The 17,332-nt window shown below is 48.4% G+C and overlaps 1 protein-coding gene across 1 annotated transcript in view; it reads left to right on the top strand.

Moving 5' to 3' along the window:
- Positions 1 to 17,332, top strand: part of INSC (INSC spindle orientation adaptor protein) — a 122,790-nt gene that overhangs the window by 23,369 nt on the left and 82,089 nt on the right. The window contains exon 2 of the mRNA XM_021685798.1: positions 9,435 to 9,535. Coding sequence (XP_021541473.1) covers positions 9,435 to 9,535 — 101 coding nt within the window. The remainder of the gene's footprint in view (positions 1 to 9,434; positions 9,536 to 17,332) is intronic.

Raw genomic sequence — 17,332 nt, 5'->3', positions numbered from 1 at the left:
TTGGGAGGGAGAAATTACTCTAGGTTAGGGTGGTTGGAGAAGGCCTCTCAGATGAGGTGGGATTAGAACTGAGTCCTGAAACATTGGTATTAACCCGGAGATAGAAAAAGAGAATTGAGGGGATTTTGGTCTGAACGTGTTGGGGTGCCATGACCAATGCATAACATTATGGAAGGGCAAGGTGTTTTTGGAGAACCACGGAATCCCCTGTCGGGTAATGACTAATATTTATTGAGCTCCTACTCTGTACTAGACACCGTGCAGTGCACTGTTTGGATGCTACTGTGACATGTGACCTACCAGACATAAATGAGCCTTGATAAGACAACATTCTGTGAATGGGCTGTTTTTTTATGTTTGACTCATTCAATGCCCCAGATTGTATGCTTCTCTCCCCTATGTCTTCTTTCCCAAGGGGATATAGACCCCCTCAACCTGGGGCCTCATCGTGACTCAGAGAGGGAAATAGCTTGCCCAGCGTAACCTCTGAGCGTGATTTATGAAACAGGATGTATCCAAATTTTCACCACGCTGGAGCTATTCAATTTTCTCTAATGGCTTTTATCTGAGAGTTATGTCTCTTCATGGCAGTCACGACCAGTAAGTCATTAGCTTAAAGTATACTGATTGTTAATTTTAGCACCCTGGGATCTGGGCCCAGGGAGAGAGGGCTCTCGCTTTTGCAAATCAGAGCTAAAGAACATTTGAGCAGTTGGCTAACATTCACATCAGGAAAAGTTAGAAAGTAGGAAGGGGTAATCAAAAAGTTAAAGAGTAAAGAGCAGTTGACTAGCTGGATATAGTTCAGGAGGCTATAGAATGGCCTCCATCTGGCTGCCCCGCTACTTTGAGGTACTTGTCTTCACCAGGAGAGAAACAGAACCAGTCTTATATTGAGCACTCCTGCGTGCCAGGTACTTCACATACGTGATCTCACTGATCCACACCGTAGTGCCATGAGGAAGGAACCATTACTTCTGTTATCCTTCTTATATACCCCACTTTACAGATAAGGACACTTAATGCCCATGATCACACAGCTAGTAACTGACTCTGAATCTGCATTCTTACACAGCAGAGGTCTGGATGGGAGCGGCCCAAAGGTCCAGCCTAGCATCTCTCAGGGCCTACACTCCGCCGATGGTCCCGGAGGTCTGGGATGCCAGTTGCTTACTTCTGACCCTTAGAAAATCAGCAGCTCAGGGCCAGCTCCCAGATGCCAGCAACTTCTGTTTCCTTGTGTGGTTCAGGGCTGGGCACTCCTCTGATGGGCAGCTGGGGTGTCAGGACGGGCCCACCCTAAGGTACAGGGTGGGGGGCAGCATGGCTTTCCAGGCTCCAGGAATTTGGGCTTCCCTCTGGGACTGTTATACATGTTCCTTCAGGAGAGGCTGCCTGGGGCTTGTCTTTGACAAGTTGGAGCCTTTGAGAGGATGGGCGGTCATACTGATCAGGGACCAGGGCACATGGGCCTCAGCAGCGAGAGCTAGACTCCGGCTCCTTTTTCTCAGACCTCTGGGGACTCATGGGCATCTCTGTATCAACCTGCCTGGCTCACTCCAAGACTGAGCTGAATTAGCCTAGGAATCCCTGCAATTTCTCTATCCACTGCTCATTCCCCTGTGTTGATAGCTGCAGCAACAGAGAAAGCGCATGAGTAACTCAGTTTTATAGATGGGGAACTGCCAGAACAATGGATTTCCCAGGGTAAATCACTCTGAGCCTGGGTCGGTCTCTTGGGGCTCTAACGACACAAAGCCTTCTTTGGATTTCCCATTGGGAAGCTGATGGCAGTGAGGAGACCGAGGTGCAGGTCCCAGATACAGCTCAGCTGCTGTGTGACCTCAAGCAGATCTCTTCCCCTCTCTGAACGTGTCTCGCCATCTGCCGGTGTTAATCTCTGTGCTTCAGTTTCCTAATCTAAAAAATGGGGATAACAAGAGCATTTACCACATTGCCTAACACATAGTTAGCACCCTAAATATGTCTCCTTTTCTCCTACTCATCATTATTATTATCATTATAGTTATTATTACAAGGCAAGAATCTCTAAGGCCTCCTACTAATTCTAATACTCTAGCGTTATGATGTGAGCTCCTCTAGGAAGGCTGCCTAGATTGTGGCTGGAGGCTATAGTCTCACCCCTGACATATTTGTGCAGGTGGGATTCTTGTTACCTTTCAGGTAAAGCCTAGAAGGTACATGTATCCAGTTAATCAGGGGGAGGCTTGGGGCCTTTCCTGTGCTTTGTTGAAACTGTTCTGGCTCTGGAATTGAGGAGCAGGGCTCAGGTCTGGGTGGTCCCTACCTGATGCACGGTCTTTCTGGGTTGCCCAGCCACGGTGTTCAGAGCCCAAGGGGCAAACCCAGCTCTGGGAGCCCTGAGTCTATTCTGCCCACTTGCTGGACTCTGTTGCCTGACAGCTGTAAAGGGTCACTCAGGCTTCCTCTAGAGAGTCGCTCTGTCTATATTTCATGAGGCTCAGTCCATTCGGTAGGGCTAGGTGACAGCTTGCTTAGTTTCTTGTGCCTCCCCTGGGAATGAGGGTTCTTAAAGTATCTGATTGTTCAGGATGCTGAGCACCCCAGCTAGCGATACTGAAATGTCTCGATGACTATTGCCACCCTCCCACAGATCAAGAGGGCCTCGGGTGGGGGCAAGGAGGGAAGCTCATTGTCGTTACCTCCCAAAGCTCATTGCAGCCACCCTCCTTTCTACCCCCAAGTCCCCATGGCTCTAACCTCAGGGCTTTTGTGGTCCCCCTTGGGAGTTGCATCTATCTCTTAAATGGACCCCTGCTGCTGGCCTCACTCCCTGGAGTCCATCCACTTACTGGTCACCATGGGAGCTGAAATCCCACTCTGATGTTTTCAGTCCCCTACTCAAACCACCTTCAATGGCTCCCTATCATCCACAGAATAGAGTCCAAAGAATCTGTTCCTTTCATATGCAGGACCACAGAGGCACCTTCCTGCTAGCCCCCTGGGAGGGATCTGGGTCCCTGAACCCTTGCTTTATTTTCTGGTCTTTTTGCCACCGTTCACACTGCTCTCCTGGCACTGAATGTCCTTGTCCCATCTTCACTTGGCAAAATCCTACCCTGCATTTAAGACCCAGTTCAGATGTCGCCTCCTCTAAGAAGTCTGCCCTACTTCCCTGGCTGAAAGTGGCCACTCCTTTTTCTGTATTCCCACGACACTGGGATGGTTTCATCTAAACTCCAGCTGGGCCCAGCCTGGAGTGCTCACTGTAGCCTTCTAGGAACACTTGCAGTTCCTTAATTTTCCTATGCTCTTCCCTCTGTCCCCATGCTCTTCTCTCCACAGCTTCCCCTTTCTCTGTCTCCAAACTCCTCTTGCAAGGGTCAGTTTTGAAGTCATGTCCTGAGAAACTTGCCATGACCCCTTCTCCCCACCTTCCATTCTCGCCTAGTACTGCTGGGAAGCCCTCTGGACCTCCCTTAGCACCTCCTTGCTTTTTTTTTTTTTTTTTTTTGCAGTTTTTGCAGTTGTCATGCAACTGTCTCTTGTCTGTCTGTCTGGGAGAAACTGCCTAGTAGAGCACAGAGCTGGGGCTGGGGAGGGAGCCTGCCCAGCCAGGTATGATCAGACAGTAAGGACTACAGAAACTCAGGATGGGGGCTCCTGGGTAGTTCAGGTGGTTAAGCGACTGCCTTGGGCTCGGGTCATGATCCCAGGGTCCTAAGATGGAGTCCCGCATCAGGCTTCCTGCTCAGCGAGGAGTCTGCTTCTCCCTCAGACCCTCCCCTCTCTCATGCTCTCTGTCTCTCTCTCATTCTCTCTCTCTCAAATAAATAAATAAAATCTTTAAAAAAAATAAAAAGAAACTCAGGAGGGACAGGTGGCTTTGTCTCAGTGGGTGTTAGGATGCCAAGCCCTTTCCCTGCAGTGTGTATGGTTGGAAAAGGCCCTCCCACAACCCTCTCAACAAGTACTCAAAACGTGGCCGCATAGGCACCTGTCTCTCATTTACCAGCGAGGAGGCTGGGGTTCCTTCGGTAAGAACCCACCCAGCCAGCCAATAAGAGTCCATCGATCTGGGGCGCCTGGGTGGCTCAGTTGGTTAAGCGACTGCCTTCGGCTCAGGTCATGATCCTGGAGTCCCGGGATCGAGTCCCGCGTTGGGCTCCCTGCTCAGCAGGGAGTCTGCTTCTCCCTCTGACCCTCCTCCCTCTCATGCTCTCTGTCTCTCATTGTCTCTCTCACAAATAAATAAAATCTTAAAAAAAAAAAAAGAGTCCATCGATCTGGTCGATCTGATTACTTTGCACCAGGCGCCTGTCAGGAGGGGGGTGGCGGATACAGCAGGGGGCAGGACAGACCTCTGGTCCCTGCCCCCAGGATCCTTTTTTTTTTTTTTTTAAAGATTTTATTTATTTATTTGACAGAGAGACACAGCGAGAGAGGGAACACAAGCAGGGAGAGTGGGAGAGGGAGAAGCAGGCTTCCTGCCAAGCAGGGAGCCTGATGCAGGGCTCCATCCCAGGACCCTGGGATCATGACCCGAGCCGAAGGCAGACGCTTAACGACTGAGCCACCCAGGCGCCCCATGCCCCCAGGATCCTTAAGGGAGAAAACTTTAAGCTACTAATTTCAGTTGTTTAATTACAATTGTGATAAATTCTAGGGAGGAGAACTGATGAGGGGGTAGGGGATCACATAGTGAGGGACTTGACTGAATCCCCAGGTCTCATTCCTCCCACACCCACTCCCCCAGCTGCTTCCTCCCTGTACCTAACACTGCAGCAGAGCTTAACCGCTTTCCACATATTTACTGCCCTGCACTGTTGACAGCCCTAATGGATTCTGCAGATTAAATAATCCCAGCCCAGCCTTGAGCCATACCAGGATTGGCCCATTAAACAATGGCAGAAGCCGCCCCCATCCTGGTTCTAATTCAATAATTTAGTGTAAATCGCCTACCATTTCCTTCTTCCATTCTTGTTAGCCAAACAAAGGTGAGCAAGGGCTGCCTCTAAGAGGAGGCAGGAGCAGAAATGAGCTGTCCGAATGAACAGTTGTCACAGCGGGCATTGAATTAAATCAGAGACACCTAAGGCTGCAGGTCTGTCTTGTAAACTAGCCTCTCCTGGTGGGGGAGGCATTGCCGAGAGCCTCCAGGGTGAGATTTCCAATGAGTTAGGAAGGGCCTTGGGCAGGGTTGGTGGTGGGGACGGAAGTGATGGAGTTTCCTCTTTCTTGCTCACTCCTGCCTGTGTCCTTTCCACCTCTCTCAGGGGCAAGGCAGCATCTCTGCCCTGAGATGCATTTCTCAACTCCTCCTTCCACAAGGAAGAACACTTCCTCTTTGAGGCTACCATGTGCCAAGCACATGATCCCTTTCCTTTCCTTTCCTTTTCTTTCCTTTTTTTCTTTCAATCTGTTAGGGGCTTTTGCAAGTGATCACATTTAATCCTTATGAAGCTCTTAGAAGGCAGGTATAATTGGGAGAACCACATTCATGGGAGGTTCATGATTTTCTCAAGGTCATGCACCAATCTGGTACAGAGTCAGGATTTGAATCCAGATCTGACAGACCCCAAAATTCAAGTTCTTTTTGTGACACCATTGAGGACGGACAGTGGGCAGCAAAGGGATTACCTTGAACCCATTTTCTGACATGCTGTATAGTTTTGGAGGCATTGTTCTTGGAACCTCTGCTCACTAGGATGAATCCAGCCTAGGGCTCAGGGGAGGTGGCTGCCGGTGCAGCAGGCTGTGGGGGCTTCTCTGAGGGCTGCATGCTTGAAACAGGTTTCTCTGTAAAGCTAGTGGTACGTTAGGCTTTAGCTGGGACTGTGGTTTCCTCATCCCCCTGATTCCTTTAGGGCCCACAGCTGTCCCCATGACTCTCACAGAAGCAACCAAGAAATGAGGAACCGAAGAGACATGCCCACTGTCTGTGCCCTCCTTCCTGCCACCATTTGAGTGCAGTGTTGGCAGTCTGAAATGAATGTTGGTCATTCATTTTTCCAAGGACTGTTCTTCTGTCCTCTGGCGGTGTCATGGAGGACCGGCACCAGACGAGGCTGGAGGACTCCCTGTCTGGGAGGTGGGAGCCTCAGGAGGCACCAGGGAGAAGGAGGAGAGTTGGAGGGCTGTGACAGCTGGGGGCTGGGTGTGGTTGCCACCGTGGAAGGGAGTCGGGCTCCCTGTTAGCAAACGAAGGACCTGTGTCATCCCCTCCATGTGCTCCAGCACCTCCCCTCAAAATCCTAAAGCCGGGATCCTCGTCCTCTATCACCGACAGCTGTGTGATCCTGAGCAACGCACGCACCTCCACTGAATTTCAGAGTCTCGTCAGTGACGGGGATGATGATAGTATTAAATGAGTTAATACTAGATGAGGCATTTAGAACAGTGCTTGGCTCACAGTACACACTCAATAAATATTAGCCATTATTATTATTAAATACATTTTATAAATATCAGCTGGGTTAAACTCTTGGTACTGCCTGTCTCACCTTCCAGATGTTCTCTCTTTCCGGTTCCTTATCCCCAGTGCATATGAACTGTGGTTCCTCTGAGAGCTAATCTGGTTCACAGTCCTGGCTCTGACCACGCAGGTCATCGTGTAGGACCCTGGGCCCAGGCCCACATTGAGCAAGATGTGCTTTCAGGCATGAAGGAGTCTTGTCCCACTGGGGGAAAGAGGCAGGCATAACTAATACAGTCAGTAAATAGGGCAGTGATGCAAATGCAGCCCAGATGTCCCCAAGAGGCTCCCCCAGCCCCTGGGAAAACCTGCAATCACAGGGACCAAGGTTTTGTTTCCTGGATGGCCCCACTGGCACAACCACTGTGGGGCCATGGGTGAAACGGATGAACAAGGACATCTCACCAGGGCATTTTAACGAAATCAAGATAAAATCAAGGTTTATCGTCACATTCCCCTCTGCTAGGAGCCCAGTGGTCCCTAATGAAAAGGAAGCAGATTGTCTGGGCCCTGATTTGTTCCTCCTGTGCTCTGGCTGGCTTCTGTCTGAGGGGCTCACAGATCAGCAATTGGGAATCTGTTCTAGAATTTTATGGTCACTGAGCTATGTTTCTAGAATCTACCTCTTAGAAATTCAGATCATTCTCTTGCATCCAGGTTTCTGCTCATGACAGCTCCCCCTTTGTCTGGGTGCATCAGATACAACTTGATCAGATCCAAAGTTCCCCCAATACCAAAGACATGCTTCATCTCCTCACAGAACCCTAACTGGATCACCCTTTGAAGGGCCTTGGAGCTTCCTTACCGTCTCCGTGTCCTTGCCTATTTTAGCTTGAATTCCCTCTTCGCTGTTTGTATGCTGTACCCTTTTCTTCTTGATGATGGAGATGGAGGTAAAACAAGATCGGCTTGCTCACTGCTGTCTGATGACATCATAGCATTCACTCTGAGAAGTTGGTATTTTCCTTTGGGCTTCTTTAGTCAAGCACGTCAGAAGGGGAACAGTTATCTCCTTTTGTTGTTTCTAGCTTTTTCTTTTGTGCCATCCTTTTCAGGCTGCTGACTCACTGGGTTCCAAAAATCTACTTTTTCAATCACAATCATAACACTAGAAATAACAATGGCAATACTGCTGATGTTGATGGGCACTCGTCGAGCGTCATCAAAGCTTTCTATGCTTTGTCTCATTTTCTGCATCTCCCTCAGCAGAGCTGACCACAGGGTTGAGTGCACAGAGGACTTTCAGGGCATGAGACTAACAAAGGCTGCTATTTACTGCGCTCTCACCCTGGCCTGACACTTACACAGCCCTAATCTCAGGTCATTGCTATCATAGCCCCGTACAATAGATAGTATTATTCTCAGTTACAGAAAAAGAATTAGGGCTCAGCATAAAGGTATTAAAAATGTATTCCACTCAGCCTTTCAACAGACACATAGAGTGCTGGCTACATGGCTGGCCCTTGGCTTATGGGGTTCATAGGGTGGTGGGACCCACAGACCAAGAAACAGACATTGGGAGTGAGTCTCTGGAATTACATAATGCCCTAGTTTATTCTGAGTTCCTGGCTCCCATACTTTCCAGATCGACTCTCTTCTTCTTTATTCCAAGCATCATAAAGGGTACTTTATGTCCAGCGATATCACTGTTAATTAAAGTCCTCCTCCGTTCTTTTCTCATAAGGGTCATTTGTACTCATGGAGTAAGAGTTTAATTTTTCTGGACTTATCTTACCGTTCTTAGCTGTCTCTTCCCACAAGCTCATACTTGTGTTTTCTCGGAAAGTCTTGAAATCTGCTGTCCCCCAGCTCAGGGCATGCCAGGTGATGGCCAAACCTCTCCTGTGTTACTCTACCCCAGCAAAAGCGACAGAATCTCCCTTTTCCTTGGGGAGGGCTCCTCACTGTCTTGGAGAAGGAAAAGGCAGAGAGGTGGGAACAAGGAAGGGACAGGTGACAGGAGGAGTCAAACAGCTGGAAGGATACTTTTGTCTTGGTCCAACCTGTGAGACACAGGCAAGTCAGGTGGGTCCTCAGTGCTGGGATTGGAGGCCCCTAGAGCCCGGTTTACCTTTATCAGTTAGGCTGCTTTTGGCTGTCCACTAACAAAACCTTCACTTTCAACAAGAACTTTCTTATCTTACATAATAGGTAGGCCTAGGGATGGGCCGGACTCCAGGGTTCATTGATTCAGTGGCTTGGGGATCAAGGACCCAGATTTATTGTTCTCTGTGTGCCAGCTTTATTCTCCCAGCTGGGTCCTCTCTTGATTGCAAGATAGCTCTAGCAGCAATGAATTGACATGCTTCCTTGCTCAGGTCCAAGGGGAGAGATACTGTCTCCTTGTGGTTTGCAGTTAGGAGAAAGAAAACTTTTTCTGGAAGCAGTCCTGTCATGGCTCATTGGTCCGAATTGAGTCCCATGACTATTCCTGAACCAGTTACTAGCAGTTTGGGTGAAATTATATCATCTGAAGTGGAATGGATTTGGGGAAGCAACCACCATGCTCATTATAGAGTCACATTTCCCAGGCATAATCAAAAAGTGAATAACCCAGGGCTGTGATGGTTATGGAGAATTAGCATGTAGAGTTTCCAGATTTAGCAAATAATACATGATGCCCATAAATGTGAATTTCAGATAAGACATAGATACTTTTTAAGTATAAGTACATCCCATGCAATATTTGCTGGTCTGTGTGTCCCAACATTTGGTACAAAGCGAGATGGGTCAGGCAAATGTTTGATAATGGGAGATAAAAGATTGTAGGGATTCCTAGTGAGCTTGGGACATAGGACTAAGTCCTACACTACTTGTGTGAGGTTAGTGAAGTCTAAACTTTTTCAAAAAGAAGAGGGTGCTGGGGCCTTTCCTCCATACCTGCCTTGCTCCTTGTGGCCAGGAACTGGGAGAAAAAGTGATTGTACCTCTTCTCTCAGGGCATCCGTTGACCCGGTCCTGCCCTCTCTTTTTCCAGGGTCACGACCGCTGCGGGCAGGCTTTGCTGCAGATTGGGATCAACATGATGGCGTTGCCTGGAGGCCACCACCTGGATGCCATCCCTCTGCCGGGTCAGCGGTAAGTCTGTCTCTTAGGGCCAGGCCTGCTCCATTTGGCCTCTGGCTGAGGCCCAGCTCCAGGATCTTGAAGTTGCTGGTGGTCCCACCTCTCCGTGCACTGTCATGGAGAGGAAGCTTAAGGCAAAGTATTGGGGATGCCATGTTGACTCAGCAAATACTGACAGAACTGGGCCCTGAGACATGGAGGAATCAGGCATGTCCAGTCCCCCAAGGAGCTGGGGTCTAAGGTGCAGGCAGACAATGAAACAAATAATTGAATGGGGTGTTCTGCTAAGATAGGGGACTCCAGGGGAGGCTCCTGATCCCACATGGGCCAGGAGGCTGGAGCCTTTGGGGGCCCTTGGGTTATGGAAGGCTCTCTCTGAGCTTTTTGAAAGGACAGTCTACCCTTAGGTGTCTTCTCCTTCTCCCAGCGCACCAGGGAGGGAACGGAGCACAGAACTGATGCTAGGAGATATTTATTGCCCTGAGTTAGTTGGGTTGGGGGAGAGAGGTGGGGAGGAGGAGCCAGGAATACACTGAGCAGAAGTTGAAGCCCAGATGATGAGGTGAGAAGGAGAGATGGGGCCCCAGAGGTGACTTCACATGGCTGAAAGCCGTGGGGACCTGGCTGGTCCTGGAGGCCAGAACCAGAACCAAAGGGTAAAGTACCAGGGCAGTGAATCCATGGTGACCAGCTGTCCTGGTTGCCCCAGGACTGTCCTGATTTTGGCCCTGAAAGTTGTGACTTTGAAAATGCCTCAGTCCTGGGCAAACCAGACTCTTTGGTCACTCTCATGTAGGTTTGATCTATGGAAGAGCTGTGTAATCGAGTGCTCAGGGCTTCTGCCTTGCTTTTTTTTTTTTTTTTTTTTCTGAGACATCTTGATGGGGCCATTTTGAGGCAACAGAATCCAAGTAGCCCTTGCAAGACTGTTAAGTCATTGTTTTGTTTTGTATGTTTTGTTTTACATATTACAGGCATCACTGACATCTTACCTTTATTCTATCCTTAACCACCTGTCCACCTGAATTATCACATCGTTCATTTCTATATTGTTTGGGTTTTGAGTATATTTCTAAGTGTACGTTGCTTTTAAAATCAGAAAAGATGTTAACTATTTGCTAAAAGTCTACTAGTACTGGGTTAACCTTTATGAGGTTATACCCCTCTGGGACTCTGCTCCCCCGAAGTCATCATTATAACAAGGTTTATGGGTATGACATACAGTTCGTGCATGCCATTTTAGAATGGGAAACACTGTTAGAGATGTAGCTAGGAATTTTCTGTGCAGCCTGATGCTGAGAATAAGGGATCATATGGGGGCCCAAATATCTTTCCACACAGTGTGTCTTAGGCAGAGCTCAGAGATGGTGAGAGGCAGACCCGTCAGGATCCACATGTGTTGGAAGAGCTGAAGGCCTTTCATGGGGTGAGCAATGGTCATCAGCTTTGAACTCATGATAGCCTGGTTTCGAAGGCAGGTTCTACCTCCTACTAGCAGTGTGGCCTTGTGGAAGTTCTCACACCCTGTCAGCCCCTCAGTTCCCTCACGTATAAAACAGGGATGAAAAGAGTACCTACTTCATTGGGTTCATGTGTGAACGGAAGGACTTAGTGTGTATGAAGGGTCTGTCATGCAGGGAAAGCTACATAGGGGGCGCTCTTGTTTATCAAGTGCCTGCTGCATGGCAGAGGTCCACTGTGGCTCTTCATGAAGGTGATCTCAGGGCAGTCTTCTAGAAATCCCTTCCCGGACCCCTTCTGGCCAGTGACCTCATTGAGAAAATAAGAAATCGCCAACGGACACTCCCAGCAGCTTAATATTTTAAGCCAGGAGAAAGCGGAGCTGTTCTAGATGAAGTGAAATCGTAGTCTTCCTGGCTCCTGTCCAGACTGGGCAGTAGGTCGGTACCTCCGTACCAGATGGGCAGTGTGTTGGTTCAGAAGCGCCTGGGGAGCTTCCCAGGTGCAAACTGAAACCAGCCTCTGTAAGCAGAGGGCAGGGAGAGACCAAAGAAACAGGTGGGCCACTCCAGACTGGTGGGCAGCAGGTTAAACAGAGAAGGGAACTTACATATGGGGCTTGTCTTGAGTGGCAGCAAGATATGTGGATTCCACACCTGCCACCAAATCTTAAAAGTTTATACGGAGGCCTTAAGTGGGTTCAGTCATGTATACCGTCAAGATGGTCTCAGCATCCCATCACTATCTCAAGGTTGTGTCCCCTGGGGCCACCTCTGGGAGTGGGGAAGGCAAGTGGAATGCACATTCCAAGGACAGGGTTGGGGGGGGAAGCCTCTGATGGCTGGGGTCCTGCGCATGGGTCAACTGGTGGCCATGTCCTTTCAATGACCTCACCCAACACAATAGGGCTTTGGGACACCTCCTCAGAGCCTCATGGGTCCTGGGATGGTCAGACCAGCGCCTGTGCTGGGGGTGGGGCAGCTGCGGTCACAGGGCAGTTTAGGACAGTGGTTAGGGGTCAGGACGGCCTCAGCTTAATTCTTGGTTCTGCTGCTTATTAGTTGTGACCTTGGGCTTTAGTTTCTTCATGTGAAAAATTCTTCACCCCCATCTGTGAAATGGGGATATTTATACTTACATCATTGGGTTGTAATGAGAATTTCAGATAATATGTATAAAGCACCTGCCTGCACACAGGAAACACTCCATCAATGTTAAACTCTCCAGATGAGGACTGCATCCCTGGGGTAGAGAATTGGGGCAAAGGTAGATCAGGCCCTGGCACCCTTTCTGCCTTGGGGAACCACACACACACTCTCTCTCTCTCCCACTTCCAATCTCCTCAGAAGTTTTAAGGATACAAGGAAGTTAAATTACATGGCAATGATTTAGAAATTGGATTAGTATTCTTTTGGAGGCAGACTAGGGTTTCTAATTGATATCGTACACACATACCTTGGGAGGAAAACCTTGGACTAATGTGACCCCAAGAGTTCTGGCTGGCCACAAAGCTGCAATCTGAGAAGAGGTTTGCTTAGAATGTCTTCAGCCCTAAAGTTCTGATAGGGCAGGGTGGGAAGCAGAGAGAAGGTGCTAGTTCCTTTAATATATTCAGAGCCTGGCCTGGCGAGAATATTGGGGGAATGCAATCCCTGGGCCTACCAGCCTATTAATTGTGTGTGTTCTGGGGACAGATACATGAACCATGTTCACGAAGAAGGCTTATGTGTATTCACAGGATGTCAGAGGGGTTAATTTATCCAATGCAATGCTGCGCTGTGGACAGATAATAGCAGCTACCCCTTCTCTCCTCTTGTTCCAAGCTCTAGAGGCCTCTAGAGTGAGGAATAACACCATGGTTATTGTCCCCACATAAATAATTAATGCTGGATAATTGACTTCTCTCTGCTGTGTTCTGCTGAAACTGAATTTCACTCTGAAGTGCCATTGTTCACTTCAATATGCAAAATAAATAAACACTGTCAAGTTGCGTGGGATCAGCCAGCAGCTTGGGTGACTCATATGTGTTAGGCCTTTGGTATTTGAGACCCTTATGAATAAATAGCATCAAAAAAGACATATCTAGGTGCGGGCTCTGGGGAGAGAGTAGAGGGCAGGGCACCCTGGCGTCCCAGGTCAGGGGCTGGGATCCCATGCTGAATTGGCGTGGGTGATGAGAGGGAGTATTAGGGTTCTCAACTCCAACTTCATCTGAATCTCCGGGAAAGCTTTCAGATTTAAAAATAATAAATAAGCCAAAGAACAAAACCCTACTCTTGGAAGCATTAATGCAGATCTAAGAGGTTGAAAGCATATAGGCCTTGGAATCAGACTTGGACTCAAGTCCCAATGCTACTCCCAACCGGCTGTGTGACCTTGGCTCCCAGTGAACCTGCCTGTCAGATGGCATTCTGTGTGCGGGTTATTATCGCTCTTTTGCAAATGATGGGTCACAGGTTGGGTTCTCTGGGAAGCAGCCTTTGGGATGGAGTTGAGAGTTCAGGGTGGTTATTAGGGATTGCCTTTGGGGCCAGCACCTGGGGAAGGGAGAGGACAGAAGCAGGACTGGGGGAGGGAGAAGATGAGCTGAATGACTTCAGCTACCCTCACACGGAGCTTTGGAATCACAGTTTTGTTCATTGGCCAGGGTGGCCAGGGCCTTCATTCACATCCCACTTGATATGTCTTTCAAGTGGGCAGCTGTGGGCAGGGCATGACCTTAGGCGAGGTGGCTCTGAGACAATCTGAGGGCCTGACGGCTGGAGGCTCTTAGCTAATGATACTCCCAGCAGCTGGAGGCAACAAGTCCTTCTTTAAAGGGGAATCTGAGCAGCACAAACATCTGCCCCATGAGGAAACTGAGGCTTGCCCAAGGTCAGAGCTTATAAGGAGCAGAGCTTGGATAGATGTTTCCAAATGATGCTTGAGCCTGAGTGCTGGCCAATACTCTATCCAGTCCCTTTTCCACAGTGTTCTTGGGGCCATCACACAAACAAACCATTCAGTCATTCATTCAGGTAGTTGTTTACTCATTAGCCTTCCACAAAATTTTTCTACCTGTATGTCTTGAGTGCAGATCATGTGCCTTGTGTGATGCTTGTGTGCTTAAGGACATGTTGGTGACCAAAATCTGTGCCTTGTGTGATGCTTGTGTGCTTAAGGACATGTTGGTGACCAAAATGGACATGGTCCCTTCCCTCGTGGGACTCACCGATTTATCTCTTGACCTGATCAGGCCTGCATGTATACGAGCATACAACTCAGGTCTTTGGTTTGGGATCGCTCACTGTCAGTGACTCACTTTCTCACCTGCTTTCTGTTCAGCCCGAAGTCTGAGATGAGTTGGGATGGGTGCTGCTGCAGTTAATGGCAGGCGGCCTCCCGGATGGCCTGGCCTGCTGGCAAGGAGCCGTCCAGCTTCTGAGCCACTGGGGGCCACCACAGGCCAGCCTGTCTCCAAGTAGATAATGGCTTGCATGTGTGCACCCCTGGTCTGTGGCTAGTTTTCTGTTGCTGGCCTGTTTTCTATGCCTGCAGTGAAATGTGCAGACTGTAATTGTCAATGGGATAATTGGATATTTTTTCTCTTGTTTAAACAGAAAAGAAGGCCAATCAAAGTTAGAATCGAATTCCCTCACTTCTCTCATCTCCCAAGAGAAATCCAGAGACACAGGCATGACCTTGAGAAGGCAGAGGGACAATGATTCAATAGTTATTTTTAGGAAGAGAGATTGGGTTTGAATTTCCATACAGTGCTGGGAACTAGGCTCAGAGAATTATCGAATGTTAGTGCTGGAAGTTTCCTCAGATCCCATCATGATGGTGGGGAAACTGAGGCTCAGAGAAGGGAATGGAGCTCTCAAAATACTCTTCAGGCCCATTTGTGTAGTCCTGCCTTTTCTGAGCTGTTCCTTAAGCTGTTTCTAGAAGTGCTATGTCCTAGCCCCAGTGGAATTCTCATGTGGCAGTGATCTGTAGTAGACACCAATTTCATTCATTCACTCATTCATTCAAATGAAATTTACTTTGGACTAGGAATTTACCTTGGGTAATTTACCCTGGGTTGTAGGGTGATGATTTATGTAAATGTCATCACCCTACTCAGTGATAAATGTCCATGTCCTGAGGCCCGAATTATGTTCTGATTCATAGCTATGCTCCTGTGATTAGAATGTACACAGTAGGAGCTCAAAGAGTGGTTGTTGAAAGAATAAACATTTAATAGATGTTTGATGAATGAATGACAAATGGCTGAGGAGTCTCAGGTGAGTGTGAGAAGTTAAATTAAATGGCTTGGATTTTGTTCCTTTCCCCAAGACACTCCTGTCTGCAGCAAACTACTCTCATTCTTTTTGGTAGAAAGTTGCTGCTTGGAGGGAAAGAGTAAGCTAGTTTTATCTTGATTAATTTAAAGCCTCTTTCTGAGTGGAAGCCAAAGATTTAATTGGTTGATGGAGTCAGAGAGCTGGAGAGGCATTTTTTTTTTCTTCTAAAGAAAAGTAATTCAGAAATATTTTTAGTCTTTGGTTTTATGTTTACTGGAAGAAAAGTCTGCAATTTCATCATTAAATCTCGTGCAGGAGAACACAGTGCAGTGGGGAGCATGGACTAGAAACCAGAGGCTTCCCTCTCTCCCTCCCTCCTACTTTCCTTCCTTCCCAGCCCCGAACGTTCACTAATCTGCTGTGTGTCATTGGACAGTCCTTCTTCCTCTCTGAGCTTTAGTTTCTTCTTCTGAAGATGAGGAAGTAGGCAAAAGTTTCCCCAGGGACCCTTCCAGTTCTAATATGCTAGGAGTGTGTGAATGAGTTTTGGATAGTCTGTCCCCTTTTCTGGATAAAAATATCACACTTTAGTGCCTAGGGCTGGGAAAGCAATCCCACTGACCAAAACAAGGTCTTCTCATTCCTTCCTGTGAAATGCACAGAGGTCTTGTGTTTGCCTTGAAGCTGGGATGGAAACTGCAAGACATACTAGTGTGGGAGCCCCTTCCAACATCCAAGGGTATGCCCTGTTCAGATTTTATGGAAGCCCCTTGGTGTATCCAGGAGAAATGTTCTATAGGGGAAGAGGGTGCCCTGCTTTGGTGGCATAGAAGACAGATAAATCCATGAACCCCAGCACTCCAACATGCTTTATAATTTGAAGTCCTTGCTTTTGACTCCATCTCCACACCTCCGGTTACACTTGGGACTTGCCACATTCCCAGTGTGGTCCCGTGCCTCCACTCCTTTGTACAAGCTGTTTCTTCCGTCAGAAACCCCATCATCCTCCAACTGTGCTTCCTCTCCTGAAGAACTTGAAGGTACCCTTCCAGTGTTGGCCTGGGGAGTTTTCTCAGATATCATAACTTGGACTAAGCATCCCTTCTCTCTGCTCCCACAATTCTTTCCGCGTGCCTCACAGTGCCGTATGTAGCCTAGTGAGCCATAATTGCTTATTTACATTCATTCATTTCCTCATTCCGTCAGCGCTTGTCAATGCCTGTGACGTGCCAGTGCTGTGCTGGGTGCTGGGAATGTGTCACTGTGCAAGGTCCTACCCCCTGGAGACACTCCTCTCACCAGCCCCCCTCTGTAATCTCAGCACCTCGCCTAGTGCCTGGCACATCGGGGTGCTCAGTAAAGTTTGGAGGCCGTTACCAAGTGTTCTTGGCATAGCGAAGTGTTCTTTTTGCAGAAAACTCTCCACCCAGAGGGTAGACTAGGGTAAGGCAGAGGAATCCAAATCTCAGACTTTGAAGGAATAAAGTTCCATTCTAAGTGAAAAGAGCTTAAAATGAACCAACAAGACTGTAGGCACAGATTTCCATAAACTGTTGACGCCCAGTGTTTTGGGGGAGCATTGGATGGCCAGGCCAGTCGGATTAGCTAGGGATGAGGAACTGGTAGGAGCAGCTGGGGGTTAGGGCGTGGGTCTGCTGAGCTGGGAAAAATTGTTCCCTTTGGTATCTGAAGGGTCAGGCACAGCTGCCTTTCCCCAGTGATGGGCTTTGATGACTGAAGGGGGCCGTCTAAGAGACAGAAGCAGAGGCAGGGCAAGGAGGGGTAGAAGGGAACCCCTTTGCAGCTGGAAGTCCTGAGAGGGCCACTCCCTCCTCCGTTTGCATGGTCTCCCTGGCTTCCCTGCTCTGATAGTCCTTCTGGTGCAAACTTGTCAGAGGTATGTGATGATGGGGCCAGTGGGCCACAGTTCTGTCCTGAATTCAAACAACATGCATCCAATTCTCTCCCAGAAAGAAATGGGGCAAGGGTTTGAAAAATGACTGGACACACCATTGTCTTTAATGATTATAAGTTTTTTTTTTTGATGGACTTTTTTTTTTTTTAAGATTTTATTTATTTGTTT

The sequence above is a fragment of the Neomonachus schauinslandi genome, chromosome 11, assembly GCF_002201575.2.
Source record: "Neomonachus schauinslandi chromosome 11, ASM220157v2, whole genome shotgun sequence".
NCBI classification, from domain to species: domain Eukaryota; kingdom Metazoa; phylum Chordata; class Mammalia; order Carnivora; family Phocidae; genus Neomonachus; species Neomonachus schauinslandi.
Note: the sequence above shows the minus strand (reverse complement) of the source record. Positions and strands in the feature narration are given on the sequence as shown.